Genomic DNA, 24,887 nt, shown 5'->3' on the forward strand with positions numbered 1-24,887 from the left:
CCCACACACACACGAAATGACAGTGTGTCCAGCCGTCTAAAAGCATAGCGTGTGTGCGCGTAAAGCATCTGGTTTAATAGCACCTGCTGCATGCTAGATAATTATGCATCCCTGGTGGAGCTCTCAGCCTGATAAAGGCTCTCATAAAAAGGCTCACGCCCTGTCTTTGCATGCATTGCCAGTCTGAAAATCAATAGTTTGACATCACGGAGCACCCGCTGGTATGACTCTTGAGTGCTGACGTCCAGGGTGGGGGGACGTAAACACGTGAGGGGGAATGAAGTGATTTATTGGAACAGGACTCGGCAGGTGTTTTAGCATTTAAGGAACTGATATGATAGGATTCAGTGGAAGATCCAACTTGTGATATGGAATACTATGTCATGCATTTTGTATACTGGGAGTTACTTAAAGCTAAAATGATTAGCTGTGTTTTGTCTCGTGTGACAATATCAAGTTTTGAATTGTGCTTAATGGGATGAGTAGATCAATATAATTGGCACATTGATACTAATATCTACTTTGAAATGCCACTTTTAGTTTCTTGCTGTTACTGTTTAATTACGAGCTAACGCTAAAGTCATAGGTTTTCAAGTCTAACGTGTTTTAAAAGCACACAAATTCAGTAAATTGTGCCACTTTGTGTTCCTCAGTCATGCCGATCTGGCTGGAAAATTTTTATTTGCTCCCAAATAGGAGTTTGTTGTTGTGAGAATTCACGCCGCAAAAGCTGAGCAGCTGCGTTTCCTCTCTCTAGCGGTGCTCCTCATAGGTGGTGCTTTTGAAATTGACAGGCTATGAACTTCTCTGTTTCCCTATAAAAGATGCTCTGTTGTCCTGCTTAGTGTGTATATTTGTAGCCTAGAATTATTAGTCTTTTCGAGTCGAGTCGAGTGAATGACCGGGATGCAGACGCCCACAGGCTGCTGTTACGTAAGCGAGAGCGCGAGGGAAGGAGATGTCTGTCTCCTCCACACACACAGACCCGGTCAGCCTGAGCTACTCCCAGATTTGTTAACCCAGATACCCTGGCTGCAGTAGCACACTGCCTTAGATAGCACCTGCCACGGAGCTGAGGAAGAGGTGGGCAGGAGGAGGCTTACTGTAGTGTAAAAAGAACAAAAAAAAAAAGGTATTGATCCCGGGGAAAGTGTCTTTGGCACAGAAGTCAGCTGCAGAAAAACATCCCAGGAGCTGGAAGGGTTTCAGTGATATGGTCACGGTTATCTCTTACACTGGAGTCCTAATGGGGGTGGGGGTGGGTTATGACTGAGCATAAAACTGAGGCTTTTATCCGCCGCTGAGGTTTTTGTCAGATACCTTTCTCCTTGAGCAGCAGGTGGAGTGCAGCCAGCCAGGAGTCGACTCCTCTTCAAGACGACGGGGGTTCGCATCTCCTGCGCTCAAGTGTTTTTAATCAAGACTTAAACATCAACGCCAGCTGCTGTTTACATTTTCCTTTTTCTGCTGCAGTCTCTCGTCCACGTTGTGGAGGTTAAACAAAAACGAATAATAGAATTCATCTCGGCAGATCAATAAAGTATCTCGTTGTCGTCAGCTTATGGTGAGCTTCGTGTTACCGGGAAGAAACAGATGCCTCGGGCTGCCTGTTAGGCGATATGAGGCCAATGTCGTGCAAAGGCACGAGGAATTTTTGCTGTGAAACGGGGACCAACTGCGCCATGAGTTTAGGGGATGGTGAGATCGCTGAGCTGAAGCTCAGGTGTTTGTTTTCTTCGAACGGGTTTAATCATTACACCTGGACCACAGAGCCGTCTGTGCTCTCTGCGGCTCCACTTCTTTTTATTATTTCAGTCATAAAACGGAGGAAAGCATTAGCTATGACCTCATAGTGAGAAGATCCTGAGCTTGTACCTGATTCAACTCTGTTCCTTTACTTGTGGAGTTTGCATAATCTGCCTTCAAAAGCTTGTAAAAAAAGTTTCCTGCCCCTGTGCCATATTTATATTTTAAATCCCAAAAAACTGCCAGCAAGTCGGTGTACAAGTATACACTTAATGGGTAATAAAAAGACAAAAACATATAAACAAAACCCCTCACCCCTAACACAGCAGATAGTTGCCCCTCCCCGATCCAGAGGTTTCTTCCTGTCAAAAGGGAATTTTTCCTTCCTACAGTCGCCAAGTGTCTGATCATACGGGGTCATCTGATTGTTGACATTTCTGTAGATTATTGTAGGTAGGGCTGTGTGATATGACCAAAATCTCATATAACATGAGATATAAGAATTCTATCGTCCGATAACGATATAAATTACACAAATGTAACATCTTCTGTAAATTCTGTGAATCTCCGGCAGCTCTACTTGCGTGAAGTGTTTCCAGCTGCTCATGTAGCTGGAGTCGAGTGTTTTATCTGATGCATGAAACGATACATTTTTAGACATAAGTTGTAACGGCGCCGTTTTCTTTGTGAGTATTTATTACACGGCGTGCTGCGGGGAAAAGCCTGTTCTAACGTTTGAGTCTAAGGCTTATTTTTTAGCACCTGGCGGCTCTTTTTTACTTCTCATCCGTAAATAATCTGCTCTTTCACGTGATTAAGTTTATTTTGAAAAGTCTCAACAGGATCTTGAGCTTTATTGTGAAAGGTTTATGTGGAACATAAACAAGCAGACACGCGATGGTTTTAGCGTAGTTGTTGCTAACCACAACGGATAAAAACAGGCGCTTGTCCGTCCTTAGTGTGGTTATATTAAATATAAGAGAAAGAGAGAACTTTCAGAAATTAATATAGCCACTACAGTGACCATCAAAACGATGAAAAAATATTGCCGTAAACAGTTTATTTTGCGACACCACGAAACAAACGATAGCGTAAAATGAAACATAGACGTTTTTATATCGTCATCCGATATATATCGTTATATCGAACAGCCCTAATTGTAGGGTCCATAAAGCACCTTGGGGCGACTGCTGTTGTTATTGAATATAGAATTGAATTGAATTATTTACATACTAGCAATATTTCGTTACCTAAATAATCTTCCGATTGCTGTCAGTGCTGCTGTATCATAGCAGCCCTGATCTGCACACACACTGCAACATGCATCATTTCAACTGTGCTTTTTGTCATCCAGCTAATGGGACATCAGACAGATGACAAATTGGACAATATGTAGGGACAAAGCTGATTACGTCCTTCTGATGTCGTGGTCAGTTGCAAGTTGTTATTTAATTTTTTTCCCTCTTCTGTTTGATCTAAATATAGAGCAGGATGTGTGAAACTCACCCTTCAGTATCAAAATGTATTTAACTCCCATCTTGGCAGTAAGACACCGGTATCATAACAGTGATCTAATGCAGCACTGGTGGTTCAGTGAGTTTTCTTCCAAGTTCATGTTCGTGCTGTTAAACATGACAGTGCAGCGACAGAGTTACTGTCAACTAATCTCTGACAAATTTTCATATTCTTCTACGCTCGCACTGTCCCGCTTTATTCTCAAAGGAGCGCTCCCTGAGCTGTGCTCGTCACCGGCAGATCGACTAAAAATAACAGCGGCGGATCATACACGACACGCCCTTTGTTTTCCATAGATATCTACTTGCAGTTTTTAGCACAGAGCTTCACTTTTTTAAGAGTAACTCCCACGGCACAACACAGCTCCACTCGGAGTCAGAGAAAAAATAATAATAATACATTTTTACTACTTCTGTGCTTTTTCTCAATATTTGCTGTCGACTTCACAAAGCTACATGGCTCTGACGTTATTTTTGAGCGTTTTTAAATGTTTTGCTAAATGTGGGACAAAGACTCGGTCTATGGTAAGGTGTAAAATCCATACTTTGTTGTCTTTTGCTTTTTTAAAAATGGATCTTTAATTAGGAGAAAGGTTAAAGGTCGCACTGTGTCTCCTTTCAGGTGAACTCGTGGAGCGGTTCCATCGAAATCGGCGTGACGGCCCTGGACCCCGCCGCTCTGGACTTCCCCAGCAGCGCCACGGGCCTTAAGGGCGGCTCCTGGATCGTGTCGGGCTGCTCGGTGCTACGCGACGGCCGCTCCGTCCTGGAGGAGTATGGCCGCGACCTGGACCAGCTAGCTGAGGGCGACCGCGTGGGCATTCAGCGCAGCTCCCGCGGAGAGCTCCACCTCTGGGTTAACGGGCAGGACTGCGGCGCGGCCGCAAGCGGCCTGCCACCCAAGCTGTGGGCGGTGGTGGACCTGTACGGGAAGTGCACGCAAGTGACAGTTGTGAGCTGCGAGCCGCCACCGCCCTCTGCGGAAAGAGAGAGCGAGACATTAGAGCGGGAGGAGGAGGAGGAGGAGGAGGAAGAGGTGCTAGTGTGTGGGGGTCAGGAGGACGCGGGGATCGCGGCACTGATGAATGTGACAGCAATGAATGGAATGATGAATGGAGATGAAGGTAAGAAGCCTTTGCTCTTTATCGCTACGGTTCTTTTTCCTTCTCTGTCTGTTGGACTGCGCTGATCTGCTGTCTCCTATCTCTGCCAGTGCCTGAGCTTAGATGCAGTCACAATAGACCAGACAAGTTCCTCAACAACCTGGAGCCCGATGCTGGTAAGAACATGCCCCCCAGAACCATCAGCGGACACTTTCCAGCTGGACTGGCGCTCACAGCTGTTCTCTTCCCGTGTCTTTCAGTTCTGACGGAGCACCAGCTCTTTGACGTGTTCAACAACGCAATAGTGTCCTTTTACCGCTCCGAAGATGAGGGCGGAGGGGAGGATGGCGGAGGCGGCGGTGGTGGAGGGGGAGGAGCAGCAGGAGGAGGAAATACAGGAAGCGACTCCTCTTCCAGAAATGACAGAGGGAGCAGCAGCGGAGGAATGAACAGCGACAGCGGGACGGGGACGACAGGAGGAGGAGCGGGAAGTGCCGGGGACAGTGGAAATTCTAACAGCAGCCCTGCTGGTAATGGAGGCGTGGGGCCGGGAGCGCTGACAGGCGCGATGACCACCAACGACGCGCTGCTGTTCCACGAGAAGTGCGGCACGCTGATCAAACTGAGCAACAACAACAAGACGGCGGAGCGGAGGAGACCGCTGGACGAGTTCAACAACGGCGTGGTGATGACCAACCGGCCGCTCCGACACAATGAGATGTTTGAGGTGCGTGCACGTATTTGATACAAAGATTTGCACATTAACCGGAAGTAGCACAAGGACGTGACAGCAGCATTAAGGGTTTATGAAAGTGCAATAAAAGCTTTGGTTGACATTAAAATCAATGAATAATTGTGACAGATAATCATAATACTCTCTGCTATCAGATCCGTATCGATAAGCTGGTGGACAAGTGGTCAGGCTCAATAGAGATAGGTGTGACCACACACAACCCCAACAACCTGGACTATCCTGCAACTATGACCAATCTGCGCTCAGGTAAGGCACGAGTAATGACACGGGGAAGTCTGTTTGTCTGCGGCAAATTACAAGGTGCTGATTGTTTCTGCTTCTTTAAGGTACAATCATGATGAGCGGCTGTGGGATATTAACCAACGGAAAAGGAACCCGCAGGGAATACTGTGAATTCAGCCTCGATGAACTTCAGGTGAAGCACGTGAACACACGCGTAAACATCTCATTTAGTCTTTTTCTGGTAAATCTGACTTTACTTTCTCCGTTATCGACTTTTAGGAGGGAGATCACATAGGGTTGATGCGCAAAGCCAGTGGAGCGCTTCATTTTTACATCAATGGCATCGATCAAGGTGAGACGGATCACAGCCTTTGATGAGGAGACAGAAGTCCGGTCCAGGACTTTGAAGCTGCAGCTGCAATATGGTGGTTATGAATGAGTGAGAGATGTAGCCAGTAACCACAAAGCAGTTCATCTGGTGGTGGAGATTTCTTTTAGATATTTACACCGATCAAGGATAACATTTTGACCGCCTGCCTCGTATTGTGTTAGCCCGTGCCACGATGAAGAGATAATCAGTGTTATTTACTTCACCTGTCAGTAGCCATAATGTTATGCCTGATCGATGTAAATATGTTTTAGCTCCTGTGTTATTCTCGGCTGTTCATCTCTGTATCTGCACATGTATTAAGATGTGTCTGAAGATGTAATCGTAGAATCCACACTTGGATGAAGTATTGAGTGTAAAGAATTTTACTGTTCTCGCTTTGTTTCTCCCAGGCGTCGCAGCAGCTCAGACCCCCAACGTGGTTTACGGCGTGGTCGACCTCTACGGCATGGCTGTCAAAGTCACGATAGTCCACAACCACAATCACAGCGACCGCCTCAGACGCAACAACGCCATCATGAGAGCGCTGTCCCCCGACGTGGGCCGACCCCGGACAACTCTCTCCGTCACCCCGGATGCAGAGCTGCCCGACCGTCTGCTCTTTCACCCCAACTGTGGTCAGAAGGCCGCCATCATCAGCGATGGCAGGACGGCGCTGCGACCTCAGTGAGTTGTCCTTTCTGCTACTTCATGTTAACCTCGTGATCTGAAAATACTTGTTACGGGTAATGCACACAACTACACCGCGTTCCAAATTATTATGCAAATGATACGTTTCTCTGATTTTCCTACGTAGTCGATTCAAATGACAGCATCATTTTCAAGTCATCAAGCATTAGAGTATAATTCAAATGTCTTAACAGGTCAAGTTACATATTAACATGGGACCCCTTATTTGATAGCAGTTCACAGTTCTTGCACTCATGGAACTCGTGAGCTTTTGGAGAGTTTCTGCTTGAATGTCTTTGCAGGATGTCAGAATAGCCTCCCAGAGCTGCTGTTTGGATGTGAACTGCCTCCCACCCTCATAGTTTTTGCTTGAGGATGCTCCAAAGGTTCTCAATAGGATCGAGGTTAGGGGAGGATGGGGGCCACTCCATGAGTTCCTCTCCTTTTATGCCGATAGCAGCCAATGATGCAGAGGTATTCCTTGCAGCATGAGATGGTGCATTGTCTTGCATGAAGATGATTTTGTTGCGGAAAGCACGGTTCTTCTTTTTCTACCGTGGAAGAAAGTGGTCAGTCAGAAAAGCCACATCCTTTGCAGAGGCCATTTCCACACCTTCAGGGACCCTAAAGGGCCGACCAGCTCTCTCCCCGTGATTCCGGCTCAAAACTTGACTCCACCACCTCCTTGCTGATGTCACAGCCTTGTTGGGACATGTTGGCTGTCCATCAACCGTCCACCGCTGCATCCATCTGGACCATCCAGGGTTGAATGGCACTCATCTGTGAACAAGACTGTTTGAAAACTAGTCTTCATGTAGTTCTGGGCCCACTGCAGCCGTTTCTGCTGTGAGCATTGTTTAGGGGTGGCCGAATAGAAGGTTTATGCACAACAGCAAGTCTCTGGAGGATCCTACACCTTGATGTTCGCGGGGCTCCAGAGACACCAGCAGCTTCAAATATGTGTTTGCTGCTTTGTAATGGCCTTTTAGCAGCTGCCCCCCTAGTCTGATGTATTTGTCTGGCAGAAACCTTCCACATTGTCCCTTTATCCACACCAACCCATGTGTGCTCTGACTCAGCCACAAATCTCTTAACATTATGCTGATCACGCTTAAGTTTTCGTGAAGTATCTAAGGTTTTCATTACGTGTCCGAGTCATTCAACTATTTCACGCTTTTCAGCAGCAGAGAGATCCTTTTCTTTCCCATATTGCTTGAAAATGCTGGTCTGCTTAATAATGTGGAACATCCTTCTTTAGTGGTTTTTCCTTTAATTGTTCTCAAACCAACGTGTCCGAGATGGATTTCAGTGATCCAAAGAGCCCTGAGACACAATTCCATACATGAGTTTAATTGACAAACAACTTATTTAATCTTTATGCCACTTAAACACAATTTGCATAATAATTTGGAACGTGGTGTAAATATGTTCTTGCGGCTCAATATTTTTAGTGTTTACTCATCTTCACACTAATCTTTGCTGCAAAAGCTCCTAAAACCTCTGAACAACACGCAGATTACCTGCTTGTCCTCTGCTGTATTTTTCACAAGTACTTGTGAAGAAAGTTGATATAGTACTGCAGTATTTCAATCACAGAACAGTGATGGAGTGTAAACGGTGCCGCTTTTACAGCGCCACTGACGACTTCAATCACGGCGTGGTCCTGAGCAGCCGGCCGCTGCGCTCCAATGAGGTGTTCCAGGTTCGCATAGACAAAATGGTGGACAAGTGGGCGGGTTCCATTGAAATAGGCGTCACAACGCACAACCCCGCCTACCTGCAGCTGCCTTCCACCATGACAAACCTGCGCTCAGGTGAGATGAGATGGAGCAGCTTTTGTAGTTTGGATAACTTGCTGCGCCGGGGTTACTGATCCCACTGGGGATGTTTTCCAGGGACGTGGATGATGACGGGGAACGGTGTTATGCACAACGGAACGACTATACTGGATGAGTATGGACACAACCTGGACCGACTCAAGGTTAGTGGTAATAATGTTTTTTTTTAATTACTGTTTTAAACATGACTGTTTGTTTTGTTTTTAATGCATTGTTCTCGTTCCAGGCCGGTGACACAGTCGGTGTGGTGCGTAAAGAAGATGGCAGCCTTCATTTCTTTGTGAACGGCGTGGCTCAGGGCCCGGCAGCTTGGAATGTCCCCCCCAGCGTCTATGCCGTGGTGGATCTCTACGGCCAGGCTGCACAGGCCACCATCATGGACGACATGGGTAAGACAGGAGAGCGCGAGAACTAAGAAATGTCTTTAAAAAGAAAATATTATCATCAGAGTTATTTTCCTCTGCTTCTTTCTCTCTCAGTAGACCTCCCTCCTCTTCCAGAGGACAGCTCCGAGGGACCCACAGCCATGTCCCCTGGGAGTCCTTGCTCAGTAGGCGGAGCCACCACAACCACTGACTTGCGTTTCCACCACCTACATGGCACCAATGCTGTCATCACCAACGGGGGGCGCACCGCCCTGCGTCAGAACTGCCGCAGCGAGTTCAACGATGCTATTGTCATCTCCAACAGGTGAAACGCGTGACGTCAAAGTGACCTGTAGTGACTCTTAATCCATCCATGGAAAATTGTGCTTCATATAAAAAATAAATCTTAATCCTGCAATCTTCCTAACAGCCAGCAGGGGGCAGCACCCATTTGATTATATAGAAGTTTATAAGGAAATCGCTTTGCTCCTCTCTTGATCTTTGACCTCAGAACAAAACATTTCTCATTCTCAATCACTAGTTTTCTGTTTTGTTCAACAAAACGTGCACATTTTGTAAATTATCAACCCAGCAAGAGTTAAACAGACAGTAGAGCCATGTTGGTTTAGAGTGGGGCTCCTGTATGAGTGTGCGGCGTCTCTAGGTTTGTCCACCACTTGTCACATCTGGTTTCAAAACACCAAGATGAAACCAGTGATGGCGCTGTCCATCTTCTTATACAGTCTATGCTTAAAGACTATCCACCTCTTATTCACAGGAGATGGGCGGTGTCACCATGTTTGATTTGCTCATTAGGTGAAGGTGTAAAGCGTTTCTCTGTGGAGCCGCTAACATTCCTCTGTCATGTCTTAAACTGCTGCAGGTGCCTTCGGGACGGAGAGCTGTTTGAAATCGTGATCCAGAAGATGGTGGACCGCTGGTCGGGTTCGATAGAAGCCGGTGAGATGTTTGCCATGTGTCCAGCAGCAGGTCACTTCACACTAGAGCAGCAAAAAAACAAAAGTGTTCCTCTCCTCGTCTTCCCGTGTTTAGGAGTGACAGCCATCAGACCAGAGGAGCTGGAGTTTCCAAACACCATGACAGACATCGACTATGACACGTGGATGCTCAGGTACTGATGCTGTATGCCAATGTGATGTCATCTTGAAACTAATGTCTGTGCTTTATTAAGAAGGACTCGGTGTATGTGTGCTCAGCATGACCAATGCAGATGTGCACGTTCCCAGTTTTCTCTTTTTAACCTATTAAAACTGGTGTACAGAGAAGATAATTGTTGGAAAGTCCAAATATTTTTCCAGAACTTTTTTTGTGGAAAAATGTAAAATTTTGGTTTCAACCGAGAACATTTTTTTCCCTTTCTGCTTTCCTCGCAGTGGGACGGCCATCATGCAGGATGGCAACACAATGCGCAACAACTACGGCTGCGATCTGGACTCCCTGACGACGGGCTCGCGGATCGGGATGATGCGCTCAGCCAGCGGAGACCTCCACTATTATATCAACGGTGTCGACCAAGGTGTCGCCTGCTCTGGCCTCCCATCAGGTAGGAAATTGTACGAGTTGGAGGACTTGACTGAAGCAACACATACCACTACTACTACTTCCTCTAAATCAGCCACACTTTCCCTCTGCACATCCAAACCATACATACTTGCTTCTGCTGCCTTTCATTCTGCCACAGGGTTGAGATGGATTATGGTAAAGGAGTCAGATTAACAGATGTGTGTGTCTGACTCTTTCAGAGGTGTATGCTGTGATCGATCTGTACGGTCAGTGCGTTCAGGTGTCCATCACCAGCTCATCGGGCCCGCTGGACAACAGCCTCTGCACCAGCAACGTCACAGAGAAGAGCTTCCCCATCCACTCACCAGGTAAATGTCAGGATCCTTACTTAGTACCAAAAGCAAAATGAGTAGAAATGACGGGTGGTTCAAGAGTTTTGCACAGCACTGCATATTTCAAAATGGAAGAAAAAGACGAAACGATGGCTTGTTCTCCGAGTCTGATGTGTTTGTTCTTCATTCCGTGTGATTGCAGTGGCAGGTGTTGCCCACCGGCTCCACAGCAAACACGGTAAGAACGTGGTGCTGCTCGGCGAGGGCTGCCAGGCCGTCCGAGTCGGAGGTTACGCTCACGGCATCGCGTTCAGCGCAAAGGAGCTCAAAACGGATGAGCTGTTTGAGGTGAGGAAGAGGTCACGGTGACCAGATATTTCAGAGACGGCGGGCCTGATTTGCAACATTTGAAATGCTTAAAAATAGAAAGGTTTGAGTTCTGCATTTAATCCTCTCCTGCTCCTCTCTCCCTGCAGGTGAGGATAGATGAGGTGGATGAGCAGTGGTGCGGCTCGCTGCATATCGGCCTGACCACGCTGGCTCCTCTGGAGCTGCCATCCTGCCCGCTGTCAGGTCTCTCCCCCTCCCTCCCGCAGCTCCGCACCAAGGTCACCTGGCTGCTCTGCGGCTCCGAGGTCCGTCGCAACGGCGTGCTGCAGCGGCAGAACTACGGCTGCTCACTGGACCGGCTGATGGTAAGCCACGCACACACACCCTCCTCCCCCGCCGGCTCTCTGAGCTGTGCACCGAAGCTCTTCACGGATACCTGTAAGCGGCGCTTCAAGTAACTCATTACATTTTAAGGATTTAGTTGAAGATCAAATTAAAGCTCCTTAAACCTCTTGACTTAAGAGATTCTCACAGCCTTTCAGAGAAGCTTAGAAGAATCTGCTTCTTTGTCTCCTGCACGCTCACATTTGTCTTTATTATTTTGTGTTGTTTTGTTTTTTTAAAATTGGAGAACCACTTTTTAAAAATACAAATTTTAAAGGCACCGTCTAAATAGCTGGATCGAGGGCTTCTCACTGTTCACTGATGATTAATATTTAACATTATCTGTCCATCATTTGAAGTTGACCCCAGGGTATAAAACCCTGCAGACTTAAAAACGAGCACCCACGCTCTTAATCTTCAAGTTAAAATGCAAATCCTGAATAGTTTGGAGCTGAATACTAATCGGCTTACTCCATCAGTCTTCGGGCTTTTTGATTTAAATATTGATTCATTTTCTTAATGCAAAGAAATGCTGTGATTCCTTTGTGTTGTTTATCTGCTGTGGCTGAAAAAAGCTTTAAAACAGAGCGGAAACTAATGTTTTGAGACTTTTTCTAAATGTCTCTTATCTTTGAAAAGCATTGAAGCTAAAAACCAGACGAACAGCAGCAGTGTGTCATCGCCGCACGTCACTCGGAGGTGTTAATTGTGTCGTGACACAGGCGGCGTTAAACCCGGATTTGTGCTTTCAGGTTGGGAACCGCGTCGGGGTGAAGAGGTGCAACGACGACACCATGCACATCTTCATCGACGGAGAAGACATGGGGCCCGCCGCGACAGCCGTAGCCAAGGTAACCACCGCTCACTCTGACTCTCATCAGTGATGTCGGTCTGCGATGCAACTCAGCGCCTCTTTCCCGCTCCTTGCAGAACGTTTATGGAGTTTTGGACCTGTATGGGCGGATAACGGCGGCGTCCATCGTCAGCTCCTCGCTAACGGAGGACGTGGAGAGCGTTAAGGCGCCCTCGCTCTCCTCAGACAGCTGCAGCGAGGGAGAGGAGGACAGCACTCCCGTCAGAGAGGTATGAAGGATGTTTAAGAGGTACCCTCCGCCTGTTCGGTTTTTAGAGAGAAAGTCTGACTCTCTGTTGCCATCTTCAGGCCGAGAGCGAACCGTGCGTGCTGGTGCCCACTGTCATGGCGTTCCTGGAGAATCACGGCAAAAACATCCAGCTGTCCAATCAGAACCTGACAGCAGCCAGAGTGTCGAGCTACAACCAGGGCCTGCTGGTCACCGCCCAGCCGCTGGCTCGTCAGCAGCTGTTCCAGGTAAGAGTAAGGCTTAACGTAATCATTCGGATCCTCCGAGCGATCGCTTCGATTTCGGGGGTACCGTCTTAAACCATCGCTGTTTTTGCCCACCAGTTTCACATCGACCGTCTGAACCCGTCATGGACGTCGTCGCTGTCTTTAGGGGTGATTGGTCACTCCCCCGACCGGCTCAACTTCCCCTCCACGGCGTGCTGTCTGAAGCGCTCAGCCTGGCTCCTGCAGCGAGACTCTGTCTTCCACAACTCCCTGAAGGTGTGCACTGAGATCACACAGATCTGTCATCGGGGAGGATATTGATTTATTTTTTTCTGTCTTACACGAGAGAGTCTGTTCGCACTGACCCTCAAATTTGACTTCCTTCACTTTCACTGCTTCACTTGTCTCCCCCTCTTTTTTCCAGATATGTGAGAACTACGGTCCTAACCTGGATACGTGTCCAGAGGGGACGGCGTTGGGTCTGCTGGTGGACGCCAACAGTTGTCTCCACCTTTATGTCAACGGCATGGACCAGGGCGTGGCGGCCCAGGACATCCCTTCTCCCTGTTACCCCTTCATAGACCTCTACGGCCAGTGTGAACAGGTTTGCGCACACATTAGTGCATGTTTTGCATAAAAATCCAGACATGATTTGTAGAAGAAAACAAAGAGCCGACTAACATTAAAAAGAACATGAAAGTGTAAGAGTGGATTTGTTTTATCATGTTTAATGAACTTTAAGTCCAAAAACAGACCAGAGACTTCATTTCTGTCACATTTGAAGATTGCCAAAGTTTAGGGGTACGGAAAGCCAAAAGGGTCATAGCAAACCATCAGGTGGCAGCACAGTTAGCAGTGTCACCTTTCTGTGTGGAGTTTGCATGTTCCCCCCACAGCCCAAAGACATGCAGTGAGGTTAATTAGTGATTCTAAATTGGCTGTAGGTGTGAATGTGAGTGGGACTGGTTGTTGCTGTGTACCTGTCTTAATAGATTTCCATCAGGTGTTACATGTGCTACCTCGTCACAGCACAGTGTTGACCTCACTACAGAACCAGAGCATCTACAAGCTTTTATTAGATACCCACGTGTGATGAGCGATGGCACTGAAACAGACCCTGTGCGTCTTTTAGGTTTGTGCAGCTCTTCCAGCTGCTACCTTTAGACCTTCGTGTAGCTGAAAGCTGTGAATACAGTTAGTGTGCGGACTGTGAGGCAGCATGTTTATCATATGTCATGTGCTGACGGCAGGTTACAATAGTCACCAACAACGTGCCAGCTGTGGGTGGAGAAAGTGGTGAGACCCGCTGTCAGGGCGACATGGAGAAGGCAGACATGGTTGATGGTACGAAGCTGACTTTTTTTCTTTCTTTTTTTAAATATTCAAAGTGCTGAGGCCGTCAGATTGATCAGTTTTGCCTCCTTTCCTTTCACAACAGGAATCAAAGAGAGTGTGTGCTGGACGCCGCCTCCAGAGGTCAACCCCAATAAGACCTGCGAGTACCAGGCGCTGTGCTCGCGCTTTAAGGACATGCTCACGTTACCAGGTGGGTGCTTCATCTTTCAGCTTTTCTTCCCGAGACTTCATCTGGATCTAAAACGCAGCGTGTCTGTTTATTAAGATGGATACTTCAGTGAAGATGCAAAGTACAACCTGTGCTACTGTGAGTCCTGCCACAAACTCCGGGGGGACGAGGCGTATTACAAGAGAGGAGAGCCGCCCCGGGACTACGCCCTGCCCTTTGGGTGGTGCCGCTTTGGCCTCAGGTAAAAAGACGGCCTCAAGCTGAGCGGCGATGACATCACTATCCGTTTGACCTGAAACTAGCGAGGGAGTCCACGTTAATCTGTTCAGCTTGCTTTGTGTTTGCGTCAGTAACACACTGTCACATCTGTACAGGATGAAGTCCCACTGTGAGGTTTCCAATGCACTGAAGAAGTGGCACATCGCGTACCACGGCACCAGCGTGGGAGCTCTGCGACACACGCTGGACCACAGCCAGCTGTTGCCGGGTAGAGAAATCACTGGCACGCCTTTTCTGTATTCACACGACGACTCCAGACACACGCGAGTTGTTTAAGGAAACACCTTAAAGCAGCTAAAACAACATTTTGACGCTTTGTCTCCACAGGGATGTCGTCCATCTTCTCGGTGTCTCCGGCGAAGGTGGAAGGGCCGAACGGCTACAGCGAGCCGGAGGAGAACAGCGCCCCCGGCAGGGAGGTGCCCAGGGTGCGACTCTCCCCCACCATGCGCTACTCTGGCTTGGAGATCTTTGCTCCCAAAGTGCAGTAAGTCACATCTGCCTGTTTTATGAGTGCTAACAGGAAGTGAGGTGGCTTTTTGTACTAACAGCGCACTTCTCCTCACGCAGATTTCGGGACCCCCGTTCTCACCGCTGCCACCAGGCTCAGGTGGGATTCCAGGTGTGCGTGCGCCCGGGCTCCTACAAGGTGGGACCCCCGACGCTCGGCCACAGCGAGCCCCTGGACCCTCGCTTCAGCAACTCCGAGATCGAGTGGATCACCAAGGAGCAGGGCGGCACGCTCCTCTACGGACTGCTCGTTCGGATCGAGTGAACGGAGCAATGAAGGAAGAATTCGGGTGGAGGCGGGGTAGCTCCACACGGCACTCCTAGTACTTTTCGAACAGAAGGAAAAACTTGACAACCAAATCCAGCCCTGCCTTGAGCGAGAGACTCCTCTGGAATCCAGCTGTTCCTGCTGTGGAGTGTTGACACTTCAGCATCTTTGATTTGGTTTCGTTCCTTTCGCTCTCGGACTCTTTTAGCGGCGCCGCGGCGGTTTCAAAGGACAGACACTGCCTGCACTTTATGTTTCAGACACTCGTGGGCGATTTTTAAACTTCTCATCCACACAAAGCATTCGTTCATCCGCTGTAGGGGTTTTTTTGATCATTTTTATTACACTTTTCTTTTTCTTCTTTCTTTCCCGGAGCCTCACAAACGGCTTCTCTTTTTGGCACTTACTTTTAACACTGCTCAGTGTTTTACTTTGGGAGGAGCTGCACTCCTGCCAGTCTGCACGTTAACAAACTGTCACCTAAAAAGACAAATGTGGGTAAAAAAGAAGAAAAAAAAAACGAGGAGAGTGAGGATGTTTTCACACACAGAGAAAAAAGAAGACACACTTGAATCTGGAGGGATTTTAAAACTGGAGTGGGTGGGTTGGGGGGGCTTGTTTACACATGTACCACTGTATGTTGCTGTCCTCTTCATGTCTCCACATTAGCAGTTTGGCTTTTTTGTTTGTTTTTAAATCAGCCCCGTTTGCAGTCTTGCCCAGCATCACTTCTTTATCAAATGGGAAAACAAGTTAGGACCTGGGACCTGCCCCCGCTGCACGTTTGGGATTGTCAAAGTGCAGGTGATGAATGATAACTAACGCTCCAGCCTTACAAGTTAAGGAGATATGAAATATTTTAAGATACTGTAGAATTAAACACAAGTTTATAGTACACTGTTTAATTTAAAGAAATTACAAGCTTATTAGCATCTTTTTTTGCTTAGATTTTACCTTTCACACCTGTATAATGATTATGAAGCTACAGCGAGCCCCTTTTAAACCTCTCCCACATGGTTCCCTGTGATACCTCACCTCATTTTAAAGGTTTTCAGACAGTATTTTTTGAGTTTAAGGTTTACAAGAGAAAGGGATGAAAATGTGGGTGAAGTCGTAGGTTTAACAGCACCCGTAGCACACAGATGCTCTCCAGGTTCCTCTGGAAATGCATCTCTCACTGTTGCTGTTGTTGTCAGCGATGGCCTGAGAGAAAACGGTAACTTCAGGTTGGTTCCTGAGATCCTCTGAAAGATTCACAAATCTTCCTCTAGAGAAGCATCCTGAATCAGTGCCACTGCTCTCTATTCTTTAGTGCTTGTGCGGTTTAAACAGACCAGCGTGAGAGGACGTTAATTACCAGGCTTCAGAGGACGCGGTAGCTTTGGAGAGTCCTACAGGCTGACTGTATCTTCATGTGAAAACGCACATTTCCCCAGATGTTTAGCTTCTTCTTCTAAAGGTCAGCGAAATGGACTCGCACCAAAAAAGGTGTGACCACCCTTTCATCCTTTCAGTTTACACTCGATCCACCCCCGGGAGCAGAGTCCGTGTCCCCGCGACCTACGTCCAGGTGTTTACACGTGAATGTTTCTTCATGATTTACACTCGGTGTCAAACGTTTATGCTCAACATCCACCTTGACTGCATGTGATCAGCTTCCCACTCTTCAGTTCAGTTTCCAACATTTCTTTCATTTAAAGAGCCAAACTCACTTCACGATCGAAGCTCGCTCACCTTCTATAAAAGCAGCTGTGACGGGGAATCTTAAGAGGAAAAGAAAAACACTTCCAATCAAAAATGTGAAAACAATAAAGTTATTAAATGGGTTTATTTATGGCCCAGTGCTGCTTTGTACAATTTAATTTGTATTTTTTGGGGGGTTATTTCTGTTTTCTGTATGTCGCGTTGTACAGGCTGTTACATAACAGATCATATCTTCCTGATTTATAAAAAATAAAACTGACAGACAGTATGCACACATGGATGGGTAAAGTCTGTTTTTTCACCTTTGAACTGAAAAACAAACAGATGCTGAAAAGAAAAGACCAAACCAGCTGGTGCTTTTTGCTTCCTTTTTTTCACATTTTATTTCCAGTAGGAAAAAAGAAAAGTCTGGTCACTGACACGTTATTGCAGTGTTGCACACTTAATCACACCACCTCCAAAATCCTGGTGACTTGTAACTCTTTAAGGCCGATAGTGGGATTTTTCATAGCTTTTTTGTTTTCTGTACAGAAACAGCGGCTGCTTCGAGAGAAGCTCCATCCTGCTATTTAACAACAAGCACACACAATGTGATTAAAAAAAAAAAAATGCAGACCCAGCAAAGTGGCAGCTGAAAGTCGGAGTGAGGGAGTTTGCTGCTCCACGAACAAAAGATGTCTGACTAGTACTGACGGGGCCTGATCTACTCTGTGGTCCTGCTGGGTTGCATAGTCAGCGTCTTTTGCAAATCCATCCTCAGCGGTTAAGTTGTTTCTGCACCAGCTTCACTTTTAAGTTGGACCCTGAGACTTATTTATTTTTTATTCATTTATTAATTTTTTATCGTCTGCTAACAGAGCTGTTCACTCTGCCTCGTTAGCTTCATTTACAGGGAATAGTTGCATGAGAACATCTTTCCTTTGAGTGAATTAAAGTGACACAGGTGAGCTAATCTCTGAGGACACTGACTGACAGAGAGCACATGGACGACCAGAGGGTCACTTTTCCAACCAGAGCCTGCAATATCCACCAGCAGCCGAACTTCGACGAGCGAGCGAGACTTAAAGTGGACTTTATTCAGCTCGTTTCCACCCGCATCATTTGTTTGCGCCACTTAGAAATAATCCTCATTTCTGGCATCCTGGACCCTGCTAGAGTCTTTCAGTTCATCCTTTCTCTGAAATCACATAGTTTAAAAGATGGATGTAGCTCCTACAACTTCACCCACTCATTTCTGCTGCTGCCGTCCTTTTTCCCATGTGACGAGGAGGACGTCTGACTGAAACCACATGCTCACTGGCTAATGAGTGTTCATGACAGGGAGGCTACATGCATGCTTTATACTGGTCTAAACAAGCTTTTTTTCTCTTATTCTTTTTTTCTTCCTCTGATTGGTTGTCATAAGGAGCAAGTGGGTGGGGCTTTGCGCTCACTGACGTCCTACAGGTCCAATAATAGAAAAAAAAACACCGCTTAGAAGAGTGAAGTGTGAGCTTTTAGCTCATATGGATTATTTCTAGACTGTAATCTCATAACTTTAAATTAGGGCTGTCAATAGTAATGCAGAATTAATCTGTCGTCACGATTAACGCAATTAAAAATTTTAACCCATCTGGAACGGAGAATGACTCAAAATCCCTGAAATGTCTGTCAACGCATTTCCAAAGTTTGTCCAATCTGCACTCCAAATGGGTTAAATGTGTTACAATTTTTATTTTTTTTAAATTTGAATCATGATGACGTGTTAAGGCGTGAACCTTGACAGCCCTAATTTAAACTCTTGCCATATAAATACAATCATACGTCACTGTAACAGTCTACAGTGTGTAGCAAATTAGACCACTTGTCTTAAAAACTAGAAAACATGTTAGAAATCCATCATAAGCTCTTTAAAACTAAATATAATAACAACTGATATTATTTATTATGTAAATACAACAATAACTCACAATTTTGAGGAGTTACTCTCAACTTCTCTAAGAACTCAGGAAATAATCCACCACACCAATAAATTTTCTGTTCAGGATTTCATGTAAATAACTGTAATTTAGCATGCCGACTTAAATAATAAGTCATAATTTAATGTTAATAAACATTAAAGTCAATGGATGAAACATGTTTTTAATTATAGAAACATAATTATTTTGGCATTTACCAACACTGATGATTTAGGTCAGCTGTAGTATAAACGTTAATAAATGAGCACTGTATAAATGTATACGACAGAAAATAAGGCATAGGTCCACTTTAAGTCACTGATGCTGCGAAATGATGGCAGTGCCGCTCACGGCAGAGTCATCTTTAACTGAAGTTCAGCTGCAGTTCCTCCTGCTTTAATGGACAATCGCCTGCTCTGATTTTCTCAGCTAATTCTTAGCATATTTTCCAACATGATCAAGTATTCCTTTAAACCTCCAGGCACGAGCACGGTTTAGCTAAACTGCTTGAAGTCTGGGTCGGTTGTATAATTCAGCAACGAGCTCACATTTTAAGTCTCAGAACCAAAAAAAGGGCATCTTTTTTTTTTTTGCTACGAAACATCCGTAAAATGAAGCACCTGAAGGAGAGGAAACCAAAGTGCGGCTGTTTATGGTTGAGTTTTTTCTTTTTTTATCCTGGAACAGAGATGTCACTTTAAGCAGCGCGTCTGAATTAAAGATGAGTTCAGAAGGTAAATAAAAAAGCAAACAAACAAACAAAAAGAAAGAAGAAAAAACCCTCCAGGATGAGCTCCGAGCAGACAAACGGACAAAGACCAAGTAAAAGTTTGGTTCAGCTTCTTTCAAATATACATCTTAACTTGCACGCGCGCACACGCATACAGTCTTTCAAATATACCAGAAACCAACAAGAAGGACAACGACAACAACAAAAAGAATAAGAATCCCACACAGATTTAAAAAAATAGCGAAAAGTTCTTTGTACACTTCGAACAACTAGTAACATGTTCTCACCCCTGACGTACAGCATTCACTCCCAGACGCAAGGTTGCAAGCTACAGCGAGTGCTTTATAAAAACGCATGGTCACAGTAGTTCAAATGAAATGGCTCCTTTTGTTTTTTTCTGAATAAATAAAACAGTTGTGACAAAACAAAAAAAACAACCTTCATTACAAAACAACCAGTGCAGGACTTCCACGTCTTCTGACTTATTATTTAAAAAGAACTACAGCAGCTGTTTGTTTTTTTTGCTCCCAGTTTGGAAATTTTTTTTTTTTTTTTTTTTTTAAAGAGACTCATGGGTGGAAAAACCTTTCCTGAGCCCATCAACGCACGGATACAGCCCACTGCACCACATTAGCGAACTGGAAATGAGAAAGCTCTTCGTAAAAACCAGAGGAAATCTTTAAAAGTCGTCGGTGCTTACAAACTCTTCTCGCTCTAAAAAACAAAACCACACTCTCCTCTCTTTAGGTTTGCGTCAGGTACGTGAGGATGCCTCCTCGCTGCCCTCTGACAAAGTCAAACTTCTCTTATGTACCGCGCTGACGTGATGTCGGGGGGCGGAGTCTGGAAGCAGGAGGAGTAAAAAAACAAACAAACAAAAGTGGTTGAACCGAGAGGAAGAGCAGGACAGCAAAACTATGGACAAAGGAGTCAATGTTTTTTTTCTCTCGGGGGAAGGAAGAGGAGGAGGAGGTACTCAGGGAGACAGGAGGAAGAAAGAAGAAATAGTTCTCCCAGAATTCATTGTGGCTGGTTGTTAGGAGAACAGTGAGGAGGGGTGGTTCAGAGAAAGAGAGACAAAAGGAAGGTCACTAAAGAGGAGGGGAAGGCGAGCAGCAATTAGATTTGAGATTTGTTCTGTCTCTCATCGTCTACTTTACAGAAGTTTTGTTGGTTTTTCTCCAGATGAACAGCTTCAGAACTTCTTGGGGCCCCAGGCCGATGCCTGCTTTGGGGCTACGCCTGTCCCGAACGTGGGGAAATCCTCGGCGCTGCTCATGTCGGGAGCCTGGAAGGAAAACACACGGTCTGATGGGCCCTTACTGCACAGACAATCCCTCCAGCAAAAGGATCATGTCATTAAACTAAGACATCCCACCTTGTTCCCAGCCGCGTTCCAGGGAGCGTCCCGCACCACAAAGCCCTTAGCCGGACCCCCGCTGCTGTCGTCCCCTCCACCTGCTCCGCCTCCCCCTCCGTAGCGAGATGGAGGCTTCATGTAAGCTGCCAAAGTCTCTGTCTCCGTCACGCTGAGCAGCTGAGAGAGATGAACAGAAGGAAAACTGCTCCTGAAAACAGCCTTTGTTGATGAGTCAGAATGATTTTCATTTCCTGGCCGGGATCCTGTGGATCTACTTGTTACCCCGAAGGCATGTAAAGCAAGATATTAAATTTAAAACATAGTTACAAAATAACAGAAACATGATTACAAATATACCACAAATCTCTTTATCTGGTACAATAACTCGCAAACCTCAACAGATAAAGTATTTTTGGGGGGATTTCTGTCACAATTTATTGGAAAAACACATTTTCATCAGTGGGTTTTAATTATGATTATTATACCTCAGAGTTTATTAATATCATGAATATTTCCTCAAATCCAACAAAAACAGATTTAATGTAAAACAAGCAAAACAACCAGATTTAAATTTGGCTGATCTCCCCTTCAAGGTCGTCTCCTCTTGTACCTCTGTGCTGCTTTGAACCTTGCTGCTGTTCTTAGATCGCTTCCTGTTTCTGACTGCTAGCGCTTGACTGAGAAGCATGCTCGTCATGTTTAACCCTAGAACCGCCAAAGAGGTCATTTTGACCTCCTGTGATTTTAAAAATCATGCATCGCCGTTAAAGTAAAACCAAATCATCTCATATTTCATGACCTTTCCTAAAATGGGTTTGTTCATCACTGCTGAGGATGGAATTTTAGCCGCATGTGCAGGACGTGTGCTGTAACTGCATCTCTGTCTTATATTCAGTGAACTCACATATTCCTCCTCCAAGTTGAGCAGGTGATCGATGGCGTTATCAACCGTCTCAGGAAGGCCCGTCACCGTCACTTTGTCGGGCTCGTCCGACCCCGGCTGAGGGAACCGGATATCCACCTGAGAAACCAGAGGAGTGAAGATCAAACATTTCCTCGTTTAACTTCAAAATGAGTGATCTATGAATCGATCCAAACCAACCTTGAACTCCTCCATCAGCTTGCGGATGGCTTTGCCGCGGGCCCCGATAATGCGGGCGTGGGTCCTCGGGTCCAGGTGAACGTCTTGGCTCACCATCTCCTGCAGCTCAGCGACAAGCTGCTGGATGGCCTGGCGCGCCTCCTCCACGTTACGCTCGTACCCCGAGATTACGATCAGATCCTGGGAGGAAAAGGAAAGGATTTGAAGTGATCAATGGGAACGGTTCGGCACAGAGCCAGGAAAAGACAAAAAAGGGAAACGGACCTGCTGCTCGTCTCCTTTGTCGGGGAACTGGATGCTCACGTCGTGGTCTTTTCTGATCTGAGAGATGACGGCTCCTTTGCGGCCGATAATCTTGGGATGAAACTTTGGATCCACAGACATGGTGACCTTGAAACTCCGCAGGGCCTGAGAGGAGACAGAGCCACTGTTTTCTTTCTTTTTTAAATACATGTTAAAGAATAAGAGATACTACACACGCTACACATTCACTGCTATCAGGAAATCATGATCCCCTGTGGTAATCTCCTAACTTTAAGAATTAAACTTGTGCTTCCATTTTTTCCCCCTTTCAAAGTTTTTTAAAGAGGTTTGTCTAATCTGGATGGATGGCGTAATGATGAATAATCTGAAAATCTGTCGCTACGATCACGAGAAGCAAATGAAAAACTGAACTGTGATGATAAACATGACAGTGTGTGCTTGTACCCTGTCCTCCTGCTCGGCCTGCAGTTCTTTCACCCTCTCCAGCAGCCCCTGTTTGGCTCGCTCCACGTTGGCTGCCAGGCCCGTCACCTTGATCACATCCAGCTGCTTCTCAGGCTGCGGCACCCAGATGTTCACCTACGTACACAAACCCCCAAAGTTCACACGTTTGGAAAGCACGGGTATAGAAAGTCCCAGTAGATGGCACCAGAGAGCAGCAGCGTGTCGCCTTACCTCGTAGTCTTCCATCATCTTCCTGATTCCAATGCCCTTCTGGCCAATGATGTAGCGATGCAACTCATAAGACACCTCCACGTCCTCTGTTATGGGCACCAACGCCTGAAGGAGGAGTCAGAGCGTGTGCTCAGAGATATTAATGAACATTAAACAGCGTCACATCTCAGCTTAATGAAGATAGCGCCTACCAGCAGGGCTGCTTTAGCCAGCTCACATTTCTCTGCCCGCGCAGAGATTGTGATGATGTCACACTTGCGGGGCACAAACTCCGCCTCTGGACTAACCTCACCGTTCTCCTGTGGCGAAACCTCCTGAGCTGCAAGTTTACAATGAGAAAAACAGGGATTAAAAGTTTGCATTTTGATATACAACTCGTAAACACTGATTTTTTTTTTATACATGTAAAAGAATACGAAATACTACACATGCTACAGACTCACTGCCATCAATAGATCGTGATCTGGTGGAACTTGAAGGATTGAAGAATTACACTCTACCCGACTCTGCTAGGAACAGCTAATTGTGTTTGTGTTGCCATCAGGGAAAGTGCACAGTGCTGTGCGACTATGCAGCGTCAACAATCATAACACTGACTGACCGTTATTTCTCCCGTCTCTTCTTTGACATTTTAATTTCCCTTTATCAGCTGTTCTAAATGTTGATGCGGACAGATGAGCAGGCAGGGAGGAAACTTGAGAAAGGCCTGCTCATTTCTAACCTAGTGTGCTAAACTGCAACATAAACCCCTCTGCAGCGGCAACATCTTCACAGCAGCAGCAGGACGTAGCTGCGGGTGCACGTCGTGGGTCGTTTCTAACCTGCAGCGCTGTCGTCTCTCTCAGGGAACTTGATTTGCACCTCGTGCTCTCTGGTGATGTGCTGGATGCGGCAGCCTTTGGGGCCCATGACGGCGCGATGGTAGCGCTGAGGGATTGCCACCTCCACGGTCACCTGGGACTCCTGCTCGAGAGAGAGGAGGAGGAAAGAAGAAAACACAAAAGGTGAGCACACCGGGAGCAGGTTCGATTCCAATTATAAATAATGAGCTTATTGAAGCGTCCTTGAAATAACATCCATGTCTGTCCAAAGTAGAAAACTTGCAGCTACTTTTGACAGCATTTCTGTGACTTTCACACAATCAGATTCTTATAAATCAGCTTTGACCTGAGTGCAGATAGCGACCGTTTGTCTCTACGTGTTTTCCGTCTCTCACCAGATCCTCGATGATCTCCTGGATGCGTTTCTTTGCGGCCTCCACGCAGTCCTTCGCTCCCTTCAGCGTGACCCGCTGGCTGTTCGCTCCAGTGCGAGGGAAGCTCACAGCCACGCCGCCGTACTCCTCAGCCAGCTCCCGCAGCACCTGTCCTCTCCGACACACGAAGTGGCGGTGATGGCGAACGTCCACCACCATCCTGTCCTCCACCACGTCGTCCTGCAAAGGGAGACGGCGAGATTGTTGATTTGAAAAATCAGGAATCAAGACATGAATTAAATGGTGATGTTTTGTAGGACAAAGGTCGTCACCAGATTTTTGACCAGACTTTCCAGCTCCTTCTGGGCCTGACGTACGGCTTCTTCTTTCCCTACGATGGTGATCAGCTCCTGCTCTGTGTCGTCAGGCGACGGGAAGATGATCCGGGCGCCCGTCCGGTCTCGGACGCGGCGAATATTGGCCCCGCCCCGTCCGATTAAGAACTTGTGGTACTCTGGTTTGGCCTGCAGCTCAGCGGTGAAGTTGTTTACTTGCTGCGAAAGGCAGAGGACGGGAGGAGGATGTAAGTATTTAAACTTTTAGTCACCTCTTCTATTTATTCGCTCTTTCCTGCTCACCTTCTCTTCCGCCAGCTGCAGCAGCTGCTTCTTGGCTTTCTCCACCTCACCGACGGGCCCTCTGATCGTGACCTTGTCGGAGCCGGAGCCCTCAGAGGGGAAGTGGATGTGGACGCCGCCGCAGTCTTCCATGATGGAGCGCACGAGGCAGCCCTTTGAGCCAATCAGAGAGTTGTGCAGCTTGGCTGGGATGGTGACCTCTGCCTCTTTAATGTTGGCCTG

General features: G+C 46.6%; 2 protein-coding genes across 5 annotated transcripts in view; one reads left to right on the forward strand and one right to left on the reverse strand.

The window, feature by feature from the left end:
* Positions 1-17,040, forward strand: part of neurl4 (neuralized E3 ubiquitin protein ligase 4) — an 18,481-nt gene extending 1,441 nt beyond the window's left edge. Inside the window, exons 2-29 of one of the 3 annotated variants that reach the window (XM_014341031.2) lie at positions 3,883-4,384; positions 4,474-4,539; positions 4,624-5,090; positions 5,252-5,363; positions 5,444-5,532; positions 5,619-5,691; positions 6,120-6,393; positions 8,029-8,210; positions 8,292-8,377; positions 8,461-8,623; positions 8,717-8,924; positions 9,483-9,559; positions 9,653-9,731; positions 9,994-10,163; positions 10,363-10,491; positions 10,658-10,803; positions 10,932-11,150; positions 11,922-12,020; positions 12,100-12,252; positions 12,332-12,499; positions 12,596-12,754; positions 12,903-13,082; positions 13,729-13,822; positions 13,917-14,024; positions 14,100-14,244; positions 14,378-14,490; positions 14,610-14,769; positions 14,853-17,040. In XM_014341031.2, coding sequence (XP_014196517.1) covers positions 3,883-4,384; positions 4,474-4,539; positions 4,624-5,090; positions 5,252-5,363; positions 5,444-5,532; positions 5,619-5,691; positions 6,120-6,393; positions 8,029-8,210; positions 8,292-8,377; positions 8,461-8,623; positions 8,717-8,924; positions 9,483-9,559; positions 9,653-9,731; positions 9,994-10,163; positions 10,363-10,491; positions 10,658-10,803; positions 10,932-11,150; positions 11,922-12,020; positions 12,100-12,252; positions 12,332-12,499; positions 12,596-12,754; positions 12,903-13,082; positions 13,729-13,822; positions 13,917-14,024; positions 14,100-14,244; positions 14,378-14,490; positions 14,610-14,769; positions 14,853-15,057 — 4,626 coding nt within the window. In that variant the 3' untranslated portion in view covers positions 15,058-17,040. The other 2 variants (XM_005945254.3, XM_042213475.1) reach the window with 2 other exon arrangements.
* Positions 16,874-24,887, reverse strand: part of hdlbpb (high density lipoprotein binding protein b) — a 21,850-nt gene continuing 13,836 nt past the window's right edge. For both annotated transcript variants that reach the window (XM_005945250.3, XM_005945252.2), the window contains exons 17-28: positions 24,666-24,884; positions 24,360-24,581; positions 24,049-24,267; positions 23,654-23,795; positions 23,024-23,151; positions 22,833-22,937; positions 22,602-22,736; positions 22,158-22,301; positions 21,894-22,073; positions 21,696-21,812; positions 20,810-20,968; positions 16,874-20,719 (exon numbers count right to left, since the gene is read on the reverse strand). In XM_005945250.3, the coding sequence (XP_005945312.1) occupies positions 20,627-20,719; positions 20,810-20,968; positions 21,696-21,812; positions 21,894-22,073; positions 22,158-22,301; positions 22,602-22,736; positions 22,833-22,937; positions 23,024-23,151; positions 23,654-23,795; positions 24,049-24,267; positions 24,360-24,581; positions 24,666-24,884 (1,863 nt within the window). In that variant the 3' untranslated portion in view covers positions 16,874-20,626. The remainder of the gene's footprint in view (positions 20,720-20,809; positions 20,969-21,695; positions 21,813-21,893; positions 22,074-22,157; positions 22,302-22,601; positions 22,737-22,832; positions 22,938-23,023; positions 23,152-23,653; positions 23,796-24,048; positions 24,268-24,359; positions 24,582-24,665; positions 24,885-24,887) is intronic.

The sequence above is a fragment of the Haplochromis burtoni genome, unplaced genomic scaffold (assembly GCF_018398535.1).
Source record: "Haplochromis burtoni strain Fernald_Lab_line unplaced genomic scaffold, NCSU_Asbu1 Contig_445, whole genome shotgun sequence".
NCBI lineage: Eukaryota > Metazoa > Chordata > Actinopteri > Cichliformes > Cichlidae > Haplochromis > Haplochromis burtoni.